Genomic DNA, 20171 nt, shown 5'->3' with positions numbered 1-20171 from the left:
TAGTGAATGTTGGTAACATGAATATCTATAAAAGAACACAGAGATTCCATGATGTGCTTGCAATCTACGAACAGACGAAAGATACACGGAGAAACAGATCATCATATGGATTTATCAGTGATCGCGAGAAGTAAATAAGTGGTTAAAAGATAACAAAGTCAATGTCTTGGTAAAAAGAAACAACAGACATAATTTAATATAAGAAGAATCGCACCAATACTCCATGAAACAACCACTTGAAGATCACAGTAAATTTTGAAAATACAGTGGTATGTTTGGTACATTAATTCATACAAACAAAATTAATTTATAGTGCACTAGGTTGCTAAACATGTTTTTCTTTTACTATGATTAACATGCCTATACATTTGTGATCTCTCTCTTGTGTTAGATAAACTCAGAAGTAGTAACTACTTGTCAAACAAGGACCAGAATCCAATAGTTTATCTGCAACAAAATAACTAGAAGCATCTTCAGCTTGTCTGTATATGTTACATGGCTACCATTTATGCCTTGAGGCAACTGACGAGGTAAAAAGAGACCATAATGTGCTTCACCACAAATACAGGTACTGTGACACTCATTTTGAATTACTGTATGAAGAATGTTAAAAGTAAATGAGGACGCAAACCTATCAGTATTCAAACACAAAGCTTCTCGCTAACTTGAACTTTACCGACTGCACTGCTGAATAATAGTTACACTACAAATATTCATTTTACAGATTGTCACACAGTTGTTTTGCTACATTAAGTGTGCTACGACATTTACATGTGCCGAGGATTAGGCAGAGTTGTGAACCATATTTTCAGCTTTAATGACTGACTGGAGCTTGTTAACCAGCAAAATGTACATGACCTATGACAAGCCAGTATAAAAAAATGGGTACTTGCATGTTTGTTGATCATATTAATGCCTTGCAGGTATTGTTCTGAAAGAAGCATTCTGTACTTGTTTTGTCAATGTTGACCATTAACACACAATTTCTATAAGAGTGTCAACTGGTCAGTGTGCATCTCAGTAATGCAACCAAATCCAATACTTTTGAATATCCGTTGGGTTGCATACAGTCAATAACTACCACTGTTACTGGTAACGCTTACGTATTTCTAAATTAAGAATAACCTTACTCAAAATGCAAGAATCACAAGAAGGGCCAAAGTTCCAAAAGGAGTAACTAGGAGACAGTTATTATTTCTTGAACTTAAACTACTACTACTACGATTAGCCGAGCACTCTTTCCATTTAAAAAGGGGGAGAAATGCATTACAATTTGCACCAGTGAGGATTAGACTTTTAATGCAAAAACAATTTAGAACCTGTGGAGTGTTTAGCAGGCGGAAGGCATCTCTATGGGGCAGGCCGAGCTCAGAGCCTGGGAAAGGCAATCTGCCTAGGAAACGGTAATCCAAAATATTACTCAGCGAGCTTGGAAGCTGTAAGGTGGCAGCCCCATCACCAACATAACTTGCACAGCACTCTCGACACGGCCAGAGGATTCTATACCTACTGGCTCACATCAACGATTATCCTAGTATAATGGATTCAGAGGAAGCGGACATAGGCTATGGAACAGGAATTCGCAAGGTGGAAACAAGAAACACTGTTTCACATTTGGGACAGTGAACATTTGTAGTCTTAATAAACCAGCTGCAGCAGCAACTTTGATATCTGCATTAAAAACATACAAGACAGACATTGTAGCTCTACAGGAAGTTTGGTGGCTTCAAGAAGGGATACACATTGAGGATAACTGTCATTTTTTTATGGGGGAGATGAAAAACATCATGAATGTAGTACTGGTTTTGCTGTTACGAACTGGATTGTTAATCCGGTTAAGGAATTCCATCGTGTTAACAAAAAAATGCCTTGCATAACAATCAAACACAAGTGGTGCAATGTAACATTCGTAAATGTCCATGCACCCACTGAAAATTCAACTGAGGATGAGAAAGACGAGTACTACGAAGAATACAAGAGAGCATTCGAAAGTATTCCAACAAGAAATATAAGAAATATCCTAAGGGACTTTAACGTGGAAAAAAAGGTACAGAGGATATGTTCATCCCCACAATAGAAATTAAACATAGCAAACACTCGACCACAAACGAAAATGGTTTAGAAATTATCAACTTTGCACTGTCAAAGACTATGAGAATTTGCTCGACGATGTTCCCTCACAAAGAAATACACAAAGGTACATGGTACTCTACAGATGGCAAAACAGTAAATCAGATTGACCATGTTATGAGCGATCAACATTGCACTTCATTTAAAAGAGATATCAGAACACACAGACAAGCTGAAATTGGCTCAGATCATTTTCTAGTGGTACGAAAGATGAAAATCAGGATGATTTGGAATCAACAACCAAAAGCCACACCAAAACCTAATTTAGACATCGAACGACTGAAGGACCTGTCTGTTAACTAAACCTATGTGATTGAAATAAATAACCGATTGACAGCATTGCAAGAAGCTGAGGAGAAAAATAGTGTTGAGAAGGCTTGGGAAAGAATAAAGACTGTAGTAACAGATGCAGCAGAAAAAACACTGGGCAGGAAAAAGAAAATGAAGAAACAGAAATTGAGGACAGGAGAGAAGCCTTCAAGGCGGTTAAAAGAGAAACTGCAACAGTTCTATGAACAGAGAAAAGGAAATATCTAACGGTAGTCCTAGAATCTGTAGAAGTGGAAAGCAGGAATGTAAACTCAAAGAAGTTGTTTCAGTATACAAAGAAAAGTAAGGGAAGTTATCAAAGTGGAAACCTATTCATAAAAGATAAAAATCAAAATACGCTAACACAGCTGGACGATATCCTAGAAAGATGGAAATATTCCACAGAAATGTTAAATTGCCCTGATCCGCACATAACCTTCAATTATGCAAAGTCTGAGAGTGACAGCATTAATAATGACGAATGCAGAATCACATGATAAGAACTAATCCACGTGATTCAAAAGCTGAAAAACAACAAGTCAGCAGGCAAGGACCAGATATCAGCAGAGATGTTAAAAGAGGGCGGAAGCAAACTACACAATGATATTTATAATCTTATCACAATGCTATGGAAAACAAAAACACTGCCTGAAGATTGGAAAACTGCAATAATTTGTCCCATACACAAGAAAGGAAACAGAATTGAATGTGGAAATTACAGAGGAATCAGTTTGCTGAACATAACATACAAAATTCTGTCAATGATAATTCTGGAAAAACTTAAACCTTACGCAGAAAACATTATTCAAGATTACCAGGCTGGATTTCGAACAAACCGTTCCACAACTGATAATTTGTTACTATACGGCAGACCTTTGAGAAATACCGGGAATTTAACAAAAACATCCGCTGTCTCTTCATTGACTTCCAGCGAGTGTATGACAGCATCCACAGAAGTACTCTCCACAACACATTACAATAATTTAGTATACCCAGAAAATCATTAGGATGATACAACTGTGTGTGGTTGGCTCCCAGGCAGAAGTGAATTTCAGAGGATCCATACCCGCCACCTTTCCAATTGAAACAGGCTTGCGACAAGGAGACACTCATGTGCCCCATTCAACCTTGCATTAGAGGAAGTGGTTCAGGAGAGTAATGTACATCTATACAATGGTCTCAGATTCGAACACAGTGCAGTAAAAATCCTGGCATATGCAGATGATGTAGTGTTGCTGAGTGAAACTGAAAAACACCTAAAAGACATGTACAGATCTCTCAGGCACAGTGCCAGCAAAATGGGGCTTTTGACTGACCAAGAGAAAGAATATATGGAAATAGGTCAAGTCATAAACCCAAATTCTTATTTTGAAATTGACCAACATTATAAATTCAAAGAACGTTCTTCAGTTTAAATACCTTGGATCATGTTTCAACAGTAAAAATATCATAACAGTGTATACAAACGAAAGAATAGCCTCTGGGTCAAGATGTCTGTACTCACTAAGCAACCCATTAAAAAATAAAGCTTTGTCAGTACCCACAAGGCTGAAGATATACAACACTATCATCTACCCTGCAGTACTGTACAGTTCAGAAAGCTGGACACTTACAAAAAATGAAAGAGAAAAACTGAATGTTTTCGAAAGGAAAGTATGACAAAAATCTGGGGACCTGTGTTGGAGAATGGTGTATGGAGCATTCGAAGGAACAATGAAATTTATCAGTTAATAAGCAACCCACTATCATCCAGAAATTAAAAAGCAGGAGACTGCAATGGGCTGGACCTGTGGCTAGAATGGGAAACAAAAGAATCACCAAGAAAGCATTTGAAGGAACTCTACGTGGCAACAAGACCACTGGGCCAACCTCATACAAGGTGGAAAGATGACAGAGACGGAAATCACAGCATTAGGAATGTTCGCAGGGTGGAGAGAGACTGCGAGAGATAGAAGGTGATGTAAGCAGATTGTTGATGCAGCGTGTCATCTACAGGGGTTGTGAGTGCTGAAAAGAAGAAGAAGAAGAAGAAGAAGAAAAGATAACGTTCTGCATGTAGTTAAACAATCCATACCAGGAACTGCCATGAGACATCGAAAACCGAACAAATTAAATGGGGAACAAAACTGGATTGAAGAACGTAGTTATGACTATAGCTAAAATAAAATTCAGATGTCTGGGACATACAAGCACGAAAATGAATTACAGGGAGATTCCAAGAAACAACAGAGATCAGAATGGCGACCTACTTGGAAGTGGTTAGATAACACAAATATGCAGCAGCAGTAAAATGGGTACATGTGGCTGAAAATCATAATGCATGGTGAAGTCTCAAGGCAGCACTCTATGCTAAATGGCTGATAATGATATATACTTTACGTGACTGTCATTTGGCTTAAATCGTGTCAAGTAATTGGCTTACTGTAAGAAATAATTGAATAAAAATTGCACTGACCTGAGCAGTTGCAAACACCCGCGGCGACATATCTCTTTCACAACGGAAGGCGCCCGCAATGGATCTTTGAGCTTCCTTTTCGTTGTGAACAGGTCACGAGTTGAAGATCCTCCATTGAGCAATATCTCTACGCTTTCCCACGACTCTGTTTCCTCGGCAAAGTGTAGAGTCGTCCAGCTTAGTATCACATTTGCTTTATATCCTGCGCCCTTCGATGGTGCCATTTGTAAACGGTGAAACCTGTAACAATATAAATCGGAACTCGAATGAATTGTAGGGCAAGAAATTTGCAAGTCAACATTCACGTATGTTTTGGTAGGACAACGTTCTGCAAATTACCGTCTAGTTTGTTTACACTATTAAAAGGCGAGGAATATTTTCAAGCTAAGTATTTTTATAGGGTTAAAACCCTTTACAAGTATATCGAAACTATTTCGTGAGTGATTTATTGTGAACCACCTATAGTCTCCAAGGAGTCCTTAACTCATTAAATTATAAAGTTCGATACCTTCGTGAATATGCTGCACAGGAAATACATGTACACTACAATAAATGTGTCCAATAACCCATCCAGACAGTTACGAGACTGATTTTATTCCTGGCGTACAAGCGACGTCAGCGCAATAATTACGGTGGCAGCAGAAACTATCAATTGCGAACAGCGAAAGTGCTTCCTTAGCTGTGGTCCGCTGGATACACCTATTTTGAAATTATAATGAAAATAAATGTACGTTTCAATTTTTTTGTTAAAACTTCAACTCTAACACTAACAAGCATTGTAATAAGCAAGACGAAAGTCAGAATCTTTTGTTTTTTTACTTTTATTTGCACTTACTTAAAATGTAAAGCTTCTATATTGCGAGAGACGGCACTTTTGTTTTTAATATTTGGCACAGAAAGTTTATTTCCTGAATGCATGTACAGAAAGAGTGTCATTAGATTCCAAAGTTTTTATCGTCTTTGAGTAACTGAAAGCACTGGCGCCCACTTCTTTCTTGAGCGTTGGTAGAATCGCATGCTTTGACTTTGGCCTTGGTGATGAGGAGGCTCGATTTCGGGATGCAGTTGCTGCAGCTTTGAATTTAAGCACTTCATAATTCGCACGAACACAGGGAAGGATCAAATCACTTTTTACCCTTTTCTTTTCAATGTACGGAGCAGGTAAGACGAAGTTACATCTACAGAGCTCATTTCAAGAGCTTTCTGTTCTATATGCGAAATTACAATAATTGTTAGCAACTACGACCAGCAATGTATACGAGGATCGCACAGAAAGCAATGCAACACTTTTTTCCTGGGCCGCGAACAACGGTATGAGCGTAAAACGTTAGATACGCATCACTTCAATTTTCCCGAGTGTCAGCGCAAATTTTCAGTTTCCTTCGACAGATAGCGTACCTGCAGCAATATTTCAACATGGCGTCTCTAAGTCACGCATCCTTATAAATCTCTCGAAACGTTTGTGGGCAGTTCATGGAGCATCTGTAGTCGACAGAATTAGTCGCAGGGCAAAGTGGGTGAAGCAGTTATGTGGAGGAGGTTCGGGAGATATCTCCAAGATTTTCAGCGTTTTGGGAAGCAATCCACGGCTGTCTTACTCGACGAGATGGAGCTTGCTGGTATGGTCATTCGCGGGGACCAATGTATAACGACTCTGGAGTTGGCGCTAAAGCAGTCAGTCAGCAAAGAAGTGTGAATGCAGTCAACCGTGATTCGTGACCAGGAGAACAAACACGCCCTTGCGTATCGTTGGCCATAGAATGGGAATGAGATTACGTGGAAAAATATGTGATGCAGAAAAAAAAAATCATTCTTTCTTACGTTTACGTTTCATTGTGTTCAATATGTAACTGTTGGCGAAAAAGAATGTGGTGCATATTCCGATAATTAATACAAAACTAAACCACAGTAGTTCCCAAGTTATTCGTTACTAAACCTTCAGATCCCACTCGACCATTCAAAAATTTTGTGATATACGGTTACCTCCGACAAGTATTGCAGCTCGTTTGATCATGTGATTTGCTGGCGCTTGGCTTCCTGGCACAGCATTTAACAAAATTTGTTTAAGTAATATCAAATGCAACGTGATTTTTTGTAGCTAATCTTTTGCAGATCACTATATGTGCTTTGCATAGTAAACCTACGTTTCAACAGGTAAGCCGTTAACATTACTAAGGCCAGGTTCACACATTGCCCTAAGGCATTTAAGGGATTGTCAGTGTGTATTGATTTTGCTCACTTTCTGAATACCTCTAGCTATTGTACTTGTTCATTCTGTAAGCGTATTAATTACTGTTGTTGAGCACTATCGTACTCAGAGCAACGTGTTAAGAAATACTATGTTGTTCTATATTCATCGCAGTGGATAGTCACACTATTTTCAGTGATTTGTTCAAACATAATGTAAGAATCATAGGGTTACATATGTAAATGTTGGCTTGTTTAAAAACACACACACACACACACACACACACACACACACACACACACACACACACACACAGAGAGAGAGAGAGAGAGAGAGAGAGAGATGATGATGATGATGAACACTTAAAAGATTGCAGAAATGATTTGCATTAGAAGTCCTGGGAGAAAGAATACACGGAAGTTTACATACTTACACGAGTACAGCAATTCCACCTGAAAGGTCAGAACGGAAGACTTCACAGAGAGTTCATACAGCTTACACAAACACATACAGGGTATACATAAAGTCCGGGAACAATTTCAGTTATTTATTGCACAAGAATCAAATATTGTACAGATAATATACATTTATCATTTAGAAGAGAAACCCTGATCTTTTTACCCCCCTCATGTATACCGCCACAGCGTGGTTTGGTAATTTGCCGATAGTCAGTGCTAGTTGCAAACATGGCGAGTTCAGCTGCGGTGCGAGCTGTTTCATGAAATGGCCTCCCCGATTACCAGATCTCACGCCATGTACCTCTTTTCTCTGGGGACACATTAAACATCTGGTGTATTAACCGCCTCTACAACGTGATGTAGCAGAGCTCCGGGAGAGAATACGGTGACTGCCACAGTCCACGATGCTACGCTGGGACAGGTATGGCAAGAATTCGATTACTGTACTGACGTCTACCGGATCACTCGTGGTTCGCATATCGAATGTTTGGAAAAAAAACACCCTTTCAGAGTTTGTCTTCAAAATGCAATATGTATGACATCTGTACAATGTTTAGTCCTTGTGCAATAAATAATTGAAAGTGTTCCCAAGCTTTATGTACACGCTGTACATAGGAACTCTAAATTCTAAAGTCTCACACCGTTACAATTAATAGTAACAAATTATCACCAAGAAGCATGAAGTTATATTAGATAGGCACACAGCGAGAGAAATATGCGGAACGGCTTTGCTCGGAACTGTTCCTAAGTACTAAGTATAGCGCGACTTTTCTAGACCTCTCTCAAAGAGGTTATGTAGTACAATTAGTAATCCAACACTGTTTTTCATGAAGCAGTTTAGTTTTAGTCAGGCTTCTAAAGCACCATGTAAGTCCCACTTTTTTGGTTACAAAACCCTGTTTGTCAACATAATTTTCGTTCAGTGTGACTAACGGTAGATGAAGAACCATCTATTCAGATGAGATTGGTATGGTCAGTAGCCTCGCCAGAGGCCACGGAAAAAGTATTTAACGGGTCCATGGATTCTTGATAAGAAAAGCCATAACAGCAGAAACGAAAAATTACAAGTTTACTACGGAGCACCGAATTCGGGATTCACTGATGATATTGTGCAAGTGACCCCCAGATGCAGAAAAGAAACAGGCACGATTTTTTTTTTTTCGATCTGTAAACTGGCCCATACAGTGTAACAACGTGCGTTCTTTTGCTGGACTGAAACAAAGAAATTGCTATTGGCACTTGTAAGTCAGGAACATGAAGGAATCCTTTCCTCCATGATGGAAATGAAGTATAAATTATTTTAGCTTTAAGGGATTTACTCACATACGCCCCTGAAATTTCGTACTGATTGTTTCGTGTAATTTAATTTAGGACTGGATGGTTTACAGAGAATATGAAACATGATGTGGTCAGTGCTCTTGTATTCAGGCAAGAATTGTTTTGGATAGAAGAAGGCATGGTCGTGGCACTAACGAACAGCATTCAATTGTTCACATACAACGATAGACGGAGTTTAAAAACAAGACAAGCACTTACTTTGTTGTGTACGTACGTTTCACGAGAGAAAGGGAATGACGAAAAGTTAGATTTGTGTGAACGAATTTCCCTTCTCAACATTTTCTGACAGGTTATGGAACCGTAATGGTGGCATTTATTAATAACTGAAAACTTAACACGTTTGAGTAGACGTGTTTTAGTGTTAGCTCTATAGTCCTGACTACTGACACAAACTATGAGAATAAATTAATTTTTATCCGGAAAAGTAGTTATAAAATTTTATTGTAATCAAATAGGAAACATTTTTGGACAGTCTCCTTGCGTTTCAGCGCACTTGGTCCATCGTTGTAAAAGCTTGGCCTCATAAAAGAGGGTTCTCGGTTGAGCTGCGAGCCAGGAATGCATCGCTTCTTTCACTGCTTCGTACGAGGCAAATCTATGGCTCCTTAATGTCTGTTTGCCGTGGACCAAACAAACGATAGTCAGAAAGGCAAGATCGGGCTACCCTCGTATATGGAGGATGATCCAGTACTTCAGATTTGAGTTTCTGGAATGTTTCAGCATCTTCTGACAGCAGTCCTCGGCATTTGCTCCGAGTTGCACGCTTTAGCCTGGCAGTAAGCATCTCACTGTAGCGTACACTGTTTATTGTTGTGCCCCTTTCCCCATAATGTTCCACTACTAGACCTTGTGCAGCTCAAAAAACCGTAAGCATCAGTTTTCCTGCGGACGGTTGAGTCTTGAACCACTACTTGCAACGCGAATTGAGACGTTTCCATTCCATACTCTGCCGTTTACTCTCCGGATCGTAATGATGGATCCACGTTTCGTCGCCAGTAATGATCCTGTCTAAGAAGTTGTCCCCTTCGTTACCAAATGTTCTTTGCAGATGTCCAAGCGTGTTTGTTTATGCAACTGCGTGAGTTGTTTTGGGACCCATCTTGCATAAACTTTATGAAACCCAAGTCTGTTGTGGATGATTATGTAGGTAGAACCGTGACTAATTTGCAGACTATGTGCCACTACGTCAATATTTAATCGTCTATCTAAGAGAATCATTTCACGTGAACGCTCAATGGTTTCTACAGTTGTGGCGGTAAACGGTCGTCTGGCTCCTTCACTGTGGGTAACACTTGTGCGACCATTTCGGAATTTTTCAATCCATTCGTAGACACTGTTGTGGCAAAACACTGTTCCCGTACTGTAACGAAAGCCTTCGATGAATTTCGGCACGTGATACGCCTTCCGACCACAAAAAACGGATCACTGAATGTCGCTCTTCTTTGGTGCAAATAGACAGCGGGGCAGCCATGATTAACAGCACGACAGCGATAACGAAACTAACCTAGCAGCTTGAAAATTGCAAAGATGTAACAACAAATAAACAAAGTATGTGCCATCAACGTAAAACGACAGCAGTACCAAAAATAAACAAAAATATAACTAAATTGAGGATAATAATTGACTTACCCTCGCATGTGCATTACCTCATACACGTGTGTGATATCTTGTATAACCTCCACACCTTGTAAATGAGTACTTGCGCTTATTTCTGCATTCTTTTTTCCATCTAACCTTTTAGCGTACTAATGATGTATCTTTCGATCCTCCCTGTAGAACTAAACAGGAATAAATGAATAATATGACATTTACGCGAGTGCACACAATGGATTATGAATCTCGCACCAATATTCCAACTCCAGGTGCAAAGCTGTATATCTGACATATGCACACTGACTAAATGCTATATAAATAAAATTTTTGATTGAGTACCCTCCAAAATTGGACTCGAGTTTACACTGGCCTCCAAAACTTGCTTCCAGTTTATACTACACGTATTGATCATTTGACCACTGATGCATTACTCAAGCGGTAGAAAATGTCCCCTAAAAACAGCTACGTGTGTGCGTGGTTTGAGGTTTTCGGGCGCTAAACAGCATGGTCATCAGCGCCCAAACGCATAGAAACAGGAACACATGCGGTGAAGGGACGAAGACGGACAGCGAACAAGGAAAACGGCTAAGAGACACAGACCTGACGCAGTTCCAAATCCTCACATACAGAGGCAAAACAAGAGGAGAAGAAACGCACTAAAAAGGGAAAGGAAACACAAGGAAAAGAGAACAGAAATCGAAGTCAAACACAAGGAAAAGAGAACAGAAATCGAAGTGAAACAAGTAGGTAATCGTGACTGGTGGACCTCTTACCTAAAACCTGGTTGAGCCAGTCACCCAGCAGCACATTAAAATCCTCTCCCTAAAATCCGAGGCAACAAATTGGACAGGACACAAAACCGTAAGACCTTAACCACAGTCGTTGCGTCTTGCAAAATAGAGGGCAAATCCGGTGGCAAGGAAACCACCGCCCTCTGGTCAGAGAATAAAAGACAGTCAAGTAAAATGTGGCGGACAGTAATCTGGAAGCCACAAGCACTGCAGATTGGGGGTCCTCCCGCCCGAGTAAAAAAAACCATGCGTTAAGGGACTGTTCCCGATGCGGAGGCGAGTGAGGAGAACCTCATCCCGCCTGCATGACTGGTAGGACGTACGTCATGGCCGCGTGGTGGCCTTGACCAGACGCAGGTTATTTTCACCGACTGCCAGCCACTCCTCTTCCAATTGACGCATAACACGAAAGCGCAAAAGGGAGGTAACAGCATGGAGGGGGACGGCACATTCAACAACGTGCGGGAGGGAACATGCATCTTTGGCAGCCACATCCGCCAGTTGGTTTCCCCTAGTACCCACGAGCCCCGGCACGCAGCAGAAAGAAACCTCCTTCCCCTGCCGTTGCAGGTGGAGTAGGTCATCATCATGGATGTTCTGGACGACCGTATCCGCTGGGTATACAAGTGTTGCATGGTCTGAAGGGCACTCAGGGAGTCAGAACAGATGAGAAACTTAAGACTGGGAACACATCTCATCTGCTCCAATGCCCGCAAGATCGCAAACAATTCGGCATCCAAGATGGTAAACGCCGCACGAAGCCTTAACTTGACGACTCGATCAGGGAAAACAACAGCACAACCAACAGAGTCCCCCTGTTTAGAGCCATCCGTAAATACTGGTACATGGTCGGGATGCTGGTTTAAAATATCGTAAAATAAGGAGGTAAAAACAAACGCAGGAGTGCAGCTCCTCCGGTACTCTCACAAGTCTAAAAGGACGCTGGGCCTCTGAAGCAACCAGGGAGGCAAGCGGGTAAAACCCTGGAGTTGGGGTGCCACACGCTCCACACCAAGGGACTCAAGCAAATGTTTGGCACGAATCCCAAATGGTCTCGTTGCCCTCGGAGGACTGGAAAAGAGACATTCCATAGGCGGTCGGGCAACGGTAGGGTGCGCAGGGGAGGTAGGATAGGCAAGGAATTGACACACCCGTCGCACCATGAGGAGTTTCCGCCGGATGGAGAGCGGCGGTTCCCCTGCCTCAGCACACAGGCTGGGGATGGGACTGTTACGGAAGGCACCAGTCGCCAGCCTGATACCCTCATGGTGTACTGCGTCAAGAATCTTCAGATACGAAGGCCTCGCTGACCCATACCCGGTGCATCCATAGTCAAGACGCGACCGGACGAAAGCCCTATAAAACTGCAGCAGACGCGCCCGATCTGCTCCCCAGAACCGATGGATCAGACACTTCAAAATATTCAGTGCCTTCAGGGCCCGCACCTTGAGGTCTTTAAGGTGCGGCAACCACGACAACTTTGAATCAAGTGAGGCCCAGGAACCTCACAGTGTCGCTAAAAGGAAGAATGGTGTCACTCACACGCAATTCCGGGGAGGTAAAAAGACGTAGAGAACGATTAAAATGAACACACACACATTTGTCTGCAGAAAAGGTAAAACACGTCTTCGCAGTCCATGCCTCTAATCGCTTTATCGTAAGCAGCAATTGCCGACTAGCAGTGAAAAGACCGGAGGAATAACAGAAAACAGCAAAATCATCCACAAACAAGGAGCACTGGGCAGGACTCCGGATAGTAGTGGACGTGATACTGTTAATGGCGACGACAAAGAGGGTGACACTTAAAACGCTTCCCTGAGGAACACCATTCTCCTGCACGTACAAATCATATAGCACATTACCAACCCGATATCGAAAGAGGCGGTGGGAAAGAAAGGACCGAATGAAGATGGGGAGACGGCCACGAAAGCCCCACTGATGGAGTTGATTGAGGATAAGTCGGCGCCAAGTAGTGTCATACGCCTTATTAATATCAAAGAATACACCTAGACAATGCTGGTTACGTAGGAAGGCCTGCTGGATGGCCGCCTCAAGCAGTATCAAGTTGTCTATAGTTGAACGACATCTCCGAAAGCCACACAGAGTGGCTAAGGAGCTGCATGGTCTCGAGCAGCCAAACCAGACGACGGTTGACCATGCGTTCCAACGTTTTCCCGACACAGCTCGTCAAAGCAATACTCCGATAACTACTATGATGCGTTCGGTCCTTCCCCGGTTTGAGGAGGGGAATCAAAATCGCCTCCCTCCACGAGTCAGGGAACGTGCCGGATAACCATATCATGTTAAAACAATTCAGGAGAACTTCCTTGAATGGCAGCAATAAGTGCTGCAGCATGCTGCACCGGATTTGATCATGACCGGACGCAGTGTCATGAGCCACAGACAGCGCCGAATCCAGTTCCCACATTGTGAAGGGGCAGTTGTAGGGTTCAGAATTTGGAGACCGGAAGTACAAATGACCCCTCTCGATGGCAGTGTGGTAGCGGCAGAAATCTGGATCACAGTTAATAGTGGCGGTAGATTCCGCAAAATGTCTGGGCAATGTCTCTCGGCGCCCTGAGGAGACATCCCTGATGCAGCAATGCCGTGACAGGTATTTGGCTGCGTTTCCCGGAAATCCTGATGGCTTCCCATACTTTCTTGGAACTAGTGAAGCGGGAGATGGAGTTCAAGAACGATTGTCATGACCGTCGTTTGCTCTCTTTAATCACTCGCCGCGCCTTGGCCCTTGCCACCCGAAAGGCCGCAAGATTGTCAACTGAGGGACGGCACTTGAAGCGGCGCAGAGCTGCACGGCGGGCTCGGATGGCTGAGCAGCACTCAGTGGTTCACCAAGGGACAGGACGCCTCTTGGGATGACCTGAGGACCGTGGGATCGACAATTCAGCAAAGTGTCCAGTCAGCTCTGCAGAGGTACCACCTGGGCGGCACTGGTAATGCCACAGCCTCATCCAGGAGGCGAATCCAAAGGATTGAGCCTACGGAACAGATTGTGAGACTCTGCCCCCACAAGAAGGTCAACTGCAACTGCTTGCAAGTCCGTAACGAGAGGGAGCTCAGATGAGTGGTGCATGCTATGGAAAAAACCGCAACACCAACCTTTGCCCTTTCCCCCATCAGATCATCTTTCCGATACACGGTATAGCCCTGTAAAGAAGGAGCATCAGTGGCCCGAAAATGTGTCTCTTGGAGACATAAGCACATGGTTCGCTCTCGTGCAAGGAGTTGTAATTCGGCCACATGCGTCCTGAACCCATTCAGGTTCCACTGTAATATGGGAGCCAGTGATCAGGGTGGCTGAATTTTCACCCTGCGTCTGTGCTTTGGAGGAGAGCCCGTACTGGCCGGAGATTTATTCCCGGGGCGAGAAGATCGCCCCCGGTCGACATCAATGTCCATCAGATCCAATTGCGACCCAAGGGAGATGTCAGACAGTACGATGGCCTCGTCATCGGACTGACGCTGACTAGTCTCCTCAGGTGGCAAAATCTTCACCTTCGACATCTTTGTCTTGGCGGGCTTAGAATGCAGAACCTTGTAAACAGTTTACTCGCCTGGGCAGAAGGCGCCATATGGGGAGGGGCAGGAAGTACCCTAATGTCAGCAACCACGGCCTTGTCCGACGTTGTGGGGAGAGCTGCAGTTTGCAAAACAACCGCAGCAGCACAAGTGCACTGGCAAACGCAGGTATTAGTGCTGACACTAGCAACCTCCGTTTGTGTAGCAACAGTGGCCAACTGTACCAGTTTCTGTAGAGCGGAAGCGAAAGATGTTGTAAACACAGGAGGCTGCATGGCCTTAAAGAGCTTCTTGGCCTCACCATAGGGGATGCGCTTAGATGTTTTGATCTCCTGTATCTTCTGTTCCTTGAGATAGATGGGGCAGACCCGGCTCCGGACAGGGTGACTCTCAAAGCAATTCACACACTTCACAGGCGATGAACAATCGGCTCCTTCATGGGCAGGCTGACCACATTTACCACAAGTGGCTATGTTGGGGAAATTGGCCGTACTGGCAAAACTAAGAAACCCGCTTTAACATGCTCTGGGAGTCTCGGGCAACTGAATGTGAGAATAAACGAGTCTGATTTGACTACGTCCCCATCGACTCATTTCATAATATGCTGCACGTCAACAACACCTTCGTCAGCCCACTCAGATTTTTTTCTGTTACGTGTAACTCGAGAAGTGCGTCATGCTGTTATGTATCGGCATTACATTAACATCGACATATATACTCCACATGCAACTATACAGTGGATGCTGGAGGGTACATCGTACCAAGATCGTCGATTTTCTTTATCATTCCATTCACCTATTAAGCGAGGGAAAAATGGGTGTCCAAATGCCACAACTCATGTTTTGGTTTTGTTCATGTTCGTCTTATATCCTCCTATCAAGACAGTGTCCTTACTGTTCAACTGCTCTTCCGAATCCTTTAATGTCTCTGACAGAGAAACTTATATTTTCTGCAAACCGCGAAGTTCTTATACTTTTTCCCTGAACTGTAATCCTTTTTTCAAACCCCTCATTGGTTTCCTTTACTGGTCAATGTACAGACTGAATAGCATGGCTTGGTAGGCTACAATCCTGCCTTATTTCCTTTCACGTCCTTCGACTCTTGCCCTATACCTTCAGAATTCGGACAATGTATTCCAAGTAACATTACTGAAAGCTTTGTCTGTATTTCCAAATGCTATAAAGCAGTTTTGCATTTTTTTTTGAATCTTTTTTCTAAGGTATGTCGAAGTGTTCCTACATTTCTCTGGAAGCCTAACAGATCTTCCCGAGGTAGGCTTCTAGCCCTTTCAGACCCGATACGCACAGTTGTGTGGGTGCGGTTTATTTGCGTTGCAGCATCATATTATTTCGCTATGCAGTTGAGTCTCAAGTCACACGAGTGTGCTGGAATCGCTGTTTCGTATACAACTCGATTTATATCGATATCTCGTCACAGACGCGAGATATTGTGTCTTAATCTTTGGTAATTTTCAAGATGGCGGGTCGGAAGCATGTCTGTCGTTGTAAATGTTTATTGTGCTTTATTTATTGCGTTTTGACATTTGGAAAAATGTGTTTGAGATTCCGAAAGGTGTACAGAAGTAAATAAAAATATGCCCGCCACAATTATTTGCATACTTTCATAGCTATAATGACTAACATCCTCACGCACAATTGTGCGTGTTGGGGACTATTTTACCGGCATATTTCCGTTTTCGGTCGATGTTTGTGGTTACGATTCGGGACAGATTACGGAATAGATGGTTCAAATGGCTCTGAGCACTATGGGACTTAACATCTATGGTAATCAGTCCCCTAGAACTTAGAACTACTTAAACCTAACTAACCTAAGGACAGCACACAACACCCAGTCATCACGAGGCAGAGAAAATCCCTGACCCCGCCGGGAATCGAACCCGGGAACCCGGGCGCGGGAAACGAGAACGCTACCGCACGACCACGAGCTGCGGACTACGGAATAGATAAGTCATTTTACTATTGTATTTGCGCATTATTTTCACAGTTCGTTTGTTTGTTTCGTTTTAGGGCTTACTGACGAGGAAATTCTAGCCATATTAGATGACTCTGAAGTGGAAGTCTTCAGTAGTGATGATGCCAATACACCTTAGTGCAATGTCCTGCAGTCGTAGTGAAGTAGAACCTGTGTATGGGAGGAGTGGACATCTGCGATCTAATGATGGAGACCTACAGGACTTTCTTGAAGACAAAAAAAGTGGTCTTTAAAAGTTTTGATTCATTTACTTGATTTGGCTTGCGTCAATTCCTGGTTACAATACAAAGCTGAATGCGAAGCCAATAAAGTACAAAAGAAAAAACACTTTAGATCTTCTTGGATTCCGACCAGTTATTGGGGAAGCGCTAATTTCTTCTTCTTCAGGACAGGAACATGAAAGTGAATCTGATGAAGAGCCACCAAATAAAATGTACAAACCAGCAAACACACCATGTGATGAGAAGTGGCTAGACGGATATAATCACTGGCCAACTGTTGATGATTTGCCTTCACCTCGTTGCTGCAGGCAAAAAAATTGCAAGAAGAGGACGAGAACAAGATGTCTGAAGTGTAATATTTATTTACGTTTGTCTAAAGACAGTAATTGCTTTCGTGAATATCACTGCAAGAAATGACATAAATATGTAAGATAATCCCGACCCACACAATTGTGTGGGTTTAAAATTTGTATCAAAATTAAAAAATAAAATTTTCTAAGCAATCGGTCCACGATTCCATATTTTTTTGTTACAAAAATGCATTTATTTCAAAATTTTCATTTCAAGTTTGGGTGGGGGTCTGAAAGGGCTATAACACCCTCCATTCTTCTGTAAATAATTTGTGTCTGTATCTTGCCACCATGACTCATTAAACTGATGGTTCAGAAATATTCACACCTGTCAGCACTTGTTTTCCTTGGAACACGATTTGTATTATCCCTAATGGGTTCTTAAGGGCATTGACTGACATGTATCGAAATTTATAGCGCGCAGTCATTCTTACCACCTTAGTGGAAATCTTGTCCAAATCTTTCGGCATTTCGTCCATCGATATTTTCCTATTCTCCTAGTGCTGCTGAATCTATCCAATAAACCGTTTAAGTATTTTGAGAACATTAGATATACCACTACATTTCCTTGGCGCACACCCGATGTTACTAGCATTTGTATGGAACACTGTCCAATATACGGCACTGTGAAGTCCTAAAGTCCTTGTTAAGTTTCATCAACATACCTGTTTACCCACCACGAAGCGGATCGAGCCGCTCCTCACAATCCTGGCCACGTAGCTTAAGTGTAGCGCAACTACGGGATGGGCCAGGTGGTTTCCACATCGGTGAGCCACAGGGGTGCTGAGTCATACATGAATACGTGCCCAGCATCGGTGTAACGCATCTGTCACTAATCAGTGTAAATACTGGTTGAGTTTAACAGGATGTATGTGCAATGTGAGAACGCCCAGCACGACGCGATGCCACGCCACCAGTCACCACCAGGTTAGGGCCCAACAAGCACTGGACGTCAGACGGCACCGCCATCTCCGCCACTGGACTCGCATTCTGGAGGATGACGGTTCAAACCCGTGTCCGGCCATAATGATTTAGGTTTTTCGTGATTTCTCTAAATCGCTTCAGGCAGATGCCGGGATGGTCCCTTTGAAATGGCCCAGCCGATTTCCTTCCCCATCCTTCTCTAACCCGATGTGACCGACGACCTCGCTGCTTGGTTCCTTTCCCCAAACCAACCCCCCTCCCCCTCCCAACTCCGCCAGACCCACTCCGTATGCTAAGTCCGCCGCCACCTGTGGATTTATTGCAGCGCAACGGATGCGCTGCTCCTAGGCTCTCCACAGCAGCAGCCTAACTTATGCCTTGGGGGGGGGGGGGGCAGCGACTCATGTCCAGGGCGGTGCAGCCCTTCAATCTCCGCCATCTGGCCGAGCGTTCAGTACCGGCCATCGTCGCCCCTGCGGGTGATCTCTTCTTCCGCGTTCTGACTTCTCCATGAGAATTCTGGTAGACGGTGTAACTTGCCACATGCCACACTGTGCAGACTGGGACAGACGTCGCTGAGCGGGCAAAACTAGTGTCAGCGCCGGCCGCTGTGATCGAGCGGTTCTAGGCGCTTCAGTCCGGAACCACGCGGCTGCTACGGTCGCAGGTTCCAATCCTGCCTCGGGCATGGATGTGCGTCGAGTCATTAGATTAGTTAGGTTTAAGTAGTTCTAAGTCTAGGGGACTGATGACGTCAGATGTTAAGTCCCATAGTGCTCAGAGCCATTTGAACCATTGAACTAGTGCCAGCAAAAATGGGTGCAGATGTCACAGCTAGAAACGCGGACGGCAGCTGGCTTCCACAGGAGTCAACGGGGCCTCCACGCCGCACGGCCATAGGGGCATAACCGCGGCGTCACCGCACTACGAATGTTGTGGCACAAGTTGAATGAAAGTGTTTACCTTCCAAGCTATGTTTTCCTTACAACTACCGTCTCCAGCCCTGACCGCATCTCGGCCTGTGCATTTCAGTGACCTCTCACCCCCGGGCCGCTACACCATAACACTAGTAAGTCAAATATTAAAATACTATTAAGTCAAATTACTAGTGAAAATATTGAAAAATAATGGGAAAGCAGCGGCAGTCGCATCCACAACGCTACATTTGAAGCACTTGCTAAATAGAGTAAACTAGGAAAATAGGGGGCCTTTGGATAAAAGTGTGGTAGCGACGTTACTGTTTACAGTATCTACAAATGATCTAGTAGAAAGCGTCGGAAGCTTCAAAGACTATTCGCAGACGATTTGGTTGTCTATAAGAAAGCACTGACGCAAGAAGACAAAATCGATTTGAAGAACGATCTGCAGAGGACTGATGAATGGTGCAGGGTCTGGTAGTCGACCCTAAACGTAAATGAATTTAATAGATGCCCGTACACAGGAAAGGAAATCCACTACTATACAACTACCCTATTAATTACTAATTGCTGGAAACAGTATCTACCATAAAGCATCCCTAGGACTAACTACCCACAGCGCCCGTAAGTCGAATGACAACATAAAACAAATAGGTGACAGACAGATTCATAGGAAGAACTTTAAGGAAATCTAACTCAACCCCGAAGGAAGTGGCTTAAAAGGCGCTTGTTCGACCTGTTCTTGAGTACTTTTCATTGACGATAATAATGATGATGATCGTAATCACCACCACCACCACCACCACCACCACCATGAATTTAGGTGAGAGGCGCTCAACATCATGGTCATCAGGGGCTGTGACGAAAACTCAGCATGACATTCTATTGAGTGGGGAGAAAGGATGTACCCCACATGTGAAACAGTTTATAATGCATTAAAGTCTGCCTCCCTTCCCCATCGATTT

At 43.3% G+C, this 20171-nt stretch overlaps 1 protein-coding gene across 2 annotated transcripts in view; it reads right to left on the bottom strand.

Annotated features, from left to right (window-relative positions):
- LOC126199125 (inversin-like) overlaps positions 1 to 20171 on the bottom strand; it is a 91185-nt gene that overhangs the window by 26390 nt on the left and 44624 nt on the right. For both annotated transcript variants that reach the window (XM_049935883.1, XM_049935890.1), the window contains exon 2: positions 4895 to 5134. In XM_049935883.1, coding sequence (XP_049791840.1) covers positions 4895 to 5118 — 224 coding nt within the window. In that variant the 5' untranslated portion in view covers positions 5119 to 5134. The remainder of the gene's footprint in view (positions 1 to 4894; positions 5135 to 20171) is intronic.

This window comes from Schistocerca nitens, chromosome 1, assembly GCF_023898315.1.
Source record: "Schistocerca nitens isolate TAMUIC-IGC-003100 chromosome 1, iqSchNite1.1, whole genome shotgun sequence".
NCBI lineage: Eukaryota > Metazoa > Arthropoda > Insecta > Orthoptera > Acrididae > Schistocerca > Schistocerca nitens.
The sequence above is the reverse complement of the archived record's forward strand: the minus strand, read 5'-3'. Positions and strand labels throughout refer to the sequence as shown.